The 8,078-nt window shown below is 36.7% G+C and overlaps 1 protein-coding gene across 1 annotated transcript in view; it reads left to right on the top strand.

Annotated features, from left to right (window-relative positions):
* Positions 1-6,792: 6,792 nt before the first annotated feature.
* Positions 6,793-8,078, top strand: part of LOC128871787 (solute carrier family 22 member 3) — a 97,429-nt gene continuing 96,143 nt past the window's right edge. Inside the window, exon 1 of the mRNA XM_054113858.1 lies at positions 6,793-7,199. Coding sequence (XP_053969833.1) covers positions 7,011-7,199 — 189 coding nt within the window. The 5' untranslated portion in view covers positions 6,793-7,010. The remainder of the gene's footprint in view (positions 7,200-8,078) is intronic.

The raw sequence follows: 8,078 nt of genomic DNA, 5'->3' as shown, positions 1-8,078 counted from the left end.
CGTACCTACATCTAATACACTAGAAGCGTGTCTTCCATCTATCACAACATGATCGATCTGGTTTCGCGTTTTTCGATCAGGAGACAGCCAGGTAGGTTGGTGTATCTTTTTATGCTGGACTCTGGTGCTGCAGACTACCATGTTTTTGGCCCCGGCGAAGTCGATCAGCCTCTGTCCGTTACCGGATGTTTCGTTGTGCAGGCTGAATTTTCCGACTGTGGGACCAAAAATTCCCTCCTTGCCCACTCTGGCGTTGAAGTCGTCAAGCACGATTTTTATGTCGTGGCCGGGGCAGCGCTCATAGGAACGTTCCAAGCGCTCATAGAAAGAATCCTTGGTCGCATCGTCCTTCTCTTCCGTCGGGGCGTGAGCGCAAATTAGCGGGATGTTAAAAAATTGCGCTTTGATGCGGATTATTGCGAGACGCTCGTCCACCGGAGTGAACGACAACTTTTACTACAAATTTATTTAAAATGATTTTTATGTATTTGTAGATGAGGAATTACAATCTCTTCATTGTGTAGTATTTATATATAGGCCCCGCTGGCTTATGTAAGCTCTTCTTACAGTTGTGATTTTAAATTTAATTACTAACTTTTGTTCATGAACAAACAATGACGTGCAACATGGCGCATTGTAGTGGTGCAATATCTAAGAGTGGTTGTTGCTCAATTCGCAAGATAATGAATACTCTATTTGGATCGCATAATCTTCTAACAAGAAATCACGACGAGCCTCGCCATTGCAACTGAAGAAAACAGGGAGCAAAACCTTCACATCACCGGACATTCAGTGTCTCTTACTCAATTTTAATTATTTTGCAGTGAAAAGTTAGGATCTATCTGGATCCCTAAAAATTAACCAACTAGTTTGCCGATCATAGAGGGTTTTCCAATAAGTATGGACCAATGCTAACAGGCTGTTGTAGCCATGTTGCTTTGGCGGCGTCTTGCAAATCGTTTTTTTATTATTCAGCTACTGATATCGAATAGTCACATCAAAACTTTAATAAGAAAAAAAATAAGTGTGAGTTAGGGAGGACCTTTGTTCATTATAGGTAAATATATATGCATTATATACAGCAACGAGGTACTTTTTTGTATAGGTGGCTGTGTTAACAAGCAAACTTACTGTGGAATTATGCACCAAATGGCGCCTTTCTTTATCATTTCATTTGACGAAAAGATCGCTGAATCTGTTAAAACGCTTCTGATAGGCTAAGCTAAATACCGTGCATGGCACTTCCCCAACCCATATAAGGGAACCACAATGCACCGTTGGCCTCAAAATTAAGATAATCGGTACTATTGCTTAAATTCAATAGGATCTGAGCAGCGGTCGTTCAAGTTAGCCTTTCATAGCCATGCCATCGTGTGAACGGCGGACATACGAGTGTGAACGATGGGATATTCCATGCATAAAGCCATACGTGGGCCTTGCAAATAAATTAAAACATGAATACCTCACACACAACTTTTTTATTCTGTTCTCATTGGAAGAGCCTATTTGTAGGATGACTCTACGAAAAGGAAAAAAATAAGGAAGATAAAAAATTCAATTAACTTACTCCTATTAGAATGACAAAAAAGGGTTGTAAGAAATGTAAACAGCTTAATTGCACACCGCAAAGAAATTCCCCAAATTCACCAACAAATATTGCAACAAATAAAAAACGAGGACAAATGGTTTCCAACGATGACGAAAATAACAACAAATGACGACATAAAAATGGGTTTAGCGACAGTCCAAAATTTTCGAAACGAATATACCTTTGCAAAAGCTCTTGGAGGGAGGAAAGCTCGAAATGTAGCACTAAAATCAAATCGATGCATGGCCTTCTCGCTTCAAAAGCATTCACAATATTTATTCAAGAGTAGCAGTTGAGTGGCGCTAGCTGACCGGCATTTTGAGGGTGGCTGGTATCAGCAACAGCTGATCAAAATGAATTAAAAGCTCCGTACACAAGCTTTTGCCATATGATATGCTGTGTAAAGCGCTGATAAACGAAGTTGGAGAAAGTAGAATGCGTTCCGAAATCCGGGTAACAAGCACGTGACTTTGAAACTGGAACTTTCACCAAGCGATAGCGTGTAGAGGCGAGTACACATTTTCCGTACATACATACATCATGCATGCATATACATGTACGTATGAAAATATATTTGAGATATAAAATATCTCAGCTGTTTCTCAGCATTATTGCGTTGGGCCACGCACAACCCTGACCCACACTACATCTCATCACATCACATCACATTACATCAAATCAGGGATGACAAATTCGAAACTGCTGCTATAGCAGACTGGTAAAGGTGGCTGTGTCTACTCACTTTGTTTTAAGTTGGTTGTGTTTGGTTGTAGGCGAGAGCTTTCAGGTCTCATCATTCCCTTGATGACTTATGCCGACTGCTGTAGCAGCAAGGACCTCAGGATGCGTGTGACCAACAGCTAGTCAGTTGACTAATAACGAAAGAATCGAAAGGTAGTGGCAAGCAAGCGGAGCGGATAGCGCGTATTGAACGCCGCAAGAAATTATAGCGAACCGATAGCTTTGAAGTTGTGCACTAACTACGCATGGGGTGTAGAAATGTGTTGCGAAAGAGTTGGTAAAACTAAAAAAGAAAGCAACGAAATTGCAATAAAATTTATTAAGCTAAAATAAAAAAATGGCGTTATAAAAAATATTCAGTTAAAAAATTCATTGGTTGTGCAAAATTATAAACTACTTGCGCCAACTTTTCTTTTCTATCTGATATCATGAAAGTTAAATAATTCAACGCATTCCAAGCACGCTCTTGTTGACCCATAAAAAGGTGTGGGAAATGGAAATGTTGTTATGTAAAACTGGTTGAGTTGCAAATTTCCGCAAGTCACTGCTGCATGTGTCCGGAATTTTAAACACCTCGACAGACGGGTAGAAGTGAGATTGCGCGAGTGCGAACGTATAATTTAATACCAATTAAGAAGTTGAATTACGAATTAAACACTCATTTATTAACACAATGCATGAGATAAAAAATTGAAATAAATTAAAAAAAATCTAATAGATGCAAATAAAATAAACTAAAAATGTAAAATAGGAAAATTAGAATATTTAAGGGCAAAAGAGATGAAGTAATACAATTATTACAAGAGATACATAATATAGTATATTATATAAAATTAAGAAATAATTACCTGCACGGAGTTGGTCAAGAAAGTGTCTTTGCATGGCAAAATATTCGTTTTTTCTCTTCTCTTCTGTAAATTAATCTTTTTAGCACTGATTGCATTGAGCGACAAAATAAATAATTTTTTCAAGGGCAAGGAAGACTTACATGTATCGGCAATTTGAGAGTTTACATCCAAATTTGCCTAGAAAGGGCCAGTGTTCCCACCGTCCTTTAATTTTAGATATACTATATGATGTGTTAAGCAGTTCTATGTAAAAGCAGGGCACATTTTTTTTTGAACATTTTAAAACTCTAACTGCTCAAAACATTGACCTATTTGCCTCTTTTGTGGGGAAGGAGAAAATTACTAATAACAGAAACATATAACGGGTTAACATTCTATTGTACTATAAGGTTCCAAAGCGCAAAATTCAGCCAAAAAATGTATATATTGAAATTTTGCTTACAAGTAAAAATTTTTCACAATTATTTCCGAGTATTTAAACACCGCCGTATGTTCTGACTAGGAACGACACTAAATTGCAACGTTACTTTATATTTTTTTATATTCAATTTATTGTCAAGGAAATAAAAAAATTTGTAAACATTTTTTTCATTTAATATGAAGTCCTTCCTCTTTTTCACAAAAAACGTTTCTTTTTATGCAGTTAAGATAATTCCTGGTATGCAGCAAGCGACTCCTTTTTAAGAAAATATATTTCTTTGCATAGTGACCGATTATTTCGAAAATTGTTTATTTTTAGGTGAATAAAATATATTCCGAGTAGTGACCCCACCGGTTCCAAACAAACTTGTAGGCCTTTCTAAATTTTCTCACAATAACCCCACATGATTCCGATTTTATGGACTACAAATCAACAAAATTTCACATGTACAAGATATAGTAATTTAGCTCCGCGAGTTTAGTCATAGCTGCCACTGGCACAATGCGGGAGTCTGATTCGTTCATTATCATACGACTGGAAAGACGAGACCTTCCTTTAGTTCCAGTAGATGGGTGAATCCCATTCTGCGATTATACTATACATAGGAAAGGGAAATTCTGAGAAAAATATATGATCCAGTCAAGTTGGCAAATGGCACTTATCGTGTTCGATACAATCTAGAACTTGAACACTTTATAAAAGCGCGAAACACCACAAAAAACATAAAGGACGAATGAAAACGCTGGCTTGGACACGTAGAAAGAATGCCAGTGCAAAGAGCACCAAAACGAGCCTTCAAGAAGCAGCCGTATGGGAAGCGAACTTAAGGGAAGACCAAAAAAAAGATGGATAGATTCAGTTATCGATGACCTCAAAGAGATGAACAAACAAACCTGGTAGCGATTGACAGCGGATCGCGAAATCTGGAGAAGGATAGTTGCGAAAACAGTGTTCCACCCAGGACTGTCATGCTAAGGAAGAAGAAGTCAGCCTTCCCTACAACCAATAACAACATATATTTTTTTTGTAGTACAGCTTTGTTATGCCCTATCGTTCCAAAACTTGTGGACCCTTTGAAAATTAAAAATTCAAGATACTCTATAAAAAAGTTATTAAATTTAAACATATTAGTAATTATACTTGAGTGATGAAACTATTCCCTGAAGATGCCTGCTGCCATCCATGCATTGCTAGAATTTCGGTGGTCTGCTGTAGATGCATAGCGATATCATACGCCCGAAAAAAACGCAGCTACTTTGCACGCCCAACTATTATTCATTTATATCGGGTGTTTTTTTAGCTCCATGAGAACTATCGGTATAAATAACTATGTCTTGACAGCTTAGAATGGCAAACTGTGATGACATTCTGTTCAGGAAGATTGGCAAGTCGTCATGAATTGTTTAACGCCACAACAACGCTTGAAAGTTCGATTCGTTGTCGTTCTCAACTTGTTGGCCTTTGTTCTTCGACTATATGGAAAATTTTAATGTCTTGAAATTATCTACCAGATTATAATTTCCAACAGTATTCCTGTTTTATATTATCATTTGAAGTTCTCAAGCTCTTAATAAAAATGGCTTTTATGTACATACAATTTTTTTTGCTTTTTTTCTGTTTTTCTGTTTTTCTTCCCGGAGCTGTTTGTTTAGTTTGGCTGACATTCGTTACCACAGGGAGTATTGTTCAAAACAAACCAGGCTTGTCTGTGTTATAAAATGTGTCATTTCAAAGCTTCAACTCATAAATAATATTACTAAGCTTATATTTAAATGATTCAATTGCTTGGATTTTTGTTCGTCGGACAGTTTTAGCAATCGAATTCCAAAACGGCATTTAAATCCAGAGAACCAGCTCAGCTGGCAAAAACAACCTTGTGCTTCCTTAATCATACTCGCCTTTTATAAGAACTTGGTTTGCACTCGATAAAAACTTATGAAACGCCAAGTAAAATTAGCTTTTGTAGTAATTAGTAGCAAGCTTGCAATTCTAATAGCTTTGTGTGTTTTTATTGCTTTCTGCTGGAGTTGCTTTTAAAATTTTGTGCACTATTTAGTCGGCCACCGTAGCGGAATGGGTTGGTGCGTGACTACCATTCGAAATTCACAGAGAGAACGTAGGTTCGAATCTCGGTGAAACACCAAAGTTAAGAAAAACATTTTTCTAATAGTGGTCGCCCCTCGGCAGGCACTGGCAAACCTCTGAGTGTATTTCTGCCATGAAAAAGCTCCTCATAAAAATATCTGCCGTTCGGAGTCGGCTCGAAACTGTAGGTCCCTCCATTTGTCGAACAACATCAAGAGACACACCACAAATACGAGGAGGAGCTCGGTCAAACACCCAAAAAGGGTGTACGCGACAATTATATATATATATATATATATATATATTTAGTCGACCAGGCAAAGTCAAGAGTTCCAAGAGATGCTTTCTTATTGAAGTCGAATTATCATCAAGTAAATAATAGCAATAATTAAATATGGGTATTTTAACGGTAAACCGGCTTCGAGTTCACGAATTAAAAAAATGAAAATTAAATATTTGGAGAACACTAAAATAGTTGAAATCAGACTATTCCATCAAAAAATATCGGTGTTTACTATATCGGACACTCAGCATACGCAGACATGACTGTAATAAATTTGAACCTTTTTTGAATGAAAGTTGTTTTTACATACAGTAAACTAATAAATACAGCAAATCAAAACTATATTTACTGTAGGTTGAAAATTTTGAACTGGTTGGAGTTTTTACAAGTCATCCGCATTAATAAATAGCAAAACAAAAACCACGTATCCAGCTTTTCAACTAAAACCTAAACAGCGATAAAAGTGAATCAATATGAAGCAAAAAAACGATAAGAAAAAATAATAAGAGAAAGTGTATAAAGTGAAATATTCCGTTTTTTTTTTAAAGTGAAATATAAAAATATTTTTAAATTCACATACAGTTTTTTATATAATTATATCATTACGCATAGTCCCAGGCAGTGTTTGACAAGATTTCCATAAAAATTTAAACTCCGCTACAACAGTTTAGAAAGTAATAAAACGATAAGAAAAAAATAATAAGAGAAAGTGTATAAAGTGAAATATTCCGTTTTTTTTTTAAAGTGAAATATAAAAATATTTTTAAATTCACATACAGTTTTTTATATAATTATATCATTACGCATAGTCCCAGGCAGTGTTTGACAAGATTTCCATAAAAATTTAAACTCCGCTACAACAGTTTAGAAAGTAATAAAACGCATACCAATTTTCAAACCATAACAAATTAGCTCAAAGCGAATAAATCTCAGCTGTTGCCTCTATACGGAAGTACTTCCGTAATAAAACTGAAATAAAAGGCGGAGTGAACCACAACATCTGGCTTTTACCGACCAATAATTACAATAACCAATCATCAACACATGCCCAACACATCGCTGATGGACAGCAACAGCCGCAACGGCAACCAGACTTTCGCCAGCTCTGCGCTAACCATGTCTATTATTATTAGCCAGAATGACGATGGTGGAGAAGAAGGAGAGGATGAAGATGAGGATGAGGATGAGGATGAGGACGAAGATGGGATAGAAGATGATGCAACGTATGCAACGGTACTTATTTGAATAAGAATACTAGCATATACAAATACATACATAATATATATATGTGGGATATTATGAATACTTACTAGCCGATAGCCCTGGTAACTAGTGCTGTAAACATATTTATTTATAATTTTAATTATAATTTAATAAATAAATAATAATAATAATATAAATATTTACTTAAACGTCAGAAATATTTTTGTCACAACGAAGTTCCCTTTTGATCAGATTTTTTTTTTGTATTATCAATTAGCTTACATGTAATACCATTCGGAATTCACAGAGAGAATGTAGGTTCGAATCTCGGTGAAACACCAAAATTAAGAAAAACATTTTTCTAATTGTGGTCGCCCCTCGGCAGGCAATGGCCTGCCATGAAAAAGCTCCTCATAAAAATATCTGCCGTTCGGAAACGGCTTAAAACTGTAGGTCCCTCCATTTGTGGAACAACATCAAGACGCACACCACAAATAGGAGGAAGAGCTCGGCCAAACACCCAAAAAGGGTGTACTATAATTGGCGCGTACCCCAGGGCCGTCGAGGTAAATCCGGAATGTTGAACTTAAAAACAAAACTATTGGACATTTACTCAAAAATAATTTTATTTGCACTTAACTTTGTATAATGTGAGTACACATATCATAGTTGAAAATTATTCAATGTAAAATCCATCTCGTGCAGGTCCCAGCCGGGACCTGAAGCGCCCACATGCGCGAGCTACCTCCTCTTTGTCCATTGTGGTCATCACTTCCTCGATGGTTGTCTTCAGAGCGTCCTTAGTGTTATGAGGCTTCGCGTTAACTTTTGCTTCAACTGTGCCCCACACGTAATAATCAATAGGATTGCAGTCTGGGCTTGAAGGTGGCCAAAAATCTGAGGACCAGT

Source organism: Anastrepha ludens, chromosome 2 (genome assembly GCF_028408465.1).
Source record: "Anastrepha ludens isolate Willacy chromosome 2, idAnaLude1.1, whole genome shotgun sequence".
NCBI lineage: Eukaryota > Metazoa > Arthropoda > Insecta > Diptera > Tephritidae > Anastrepha > Anastrepha ludens.
This window is presented reverse-complemented; position numbering and strand designations above follow the sequence as displayed.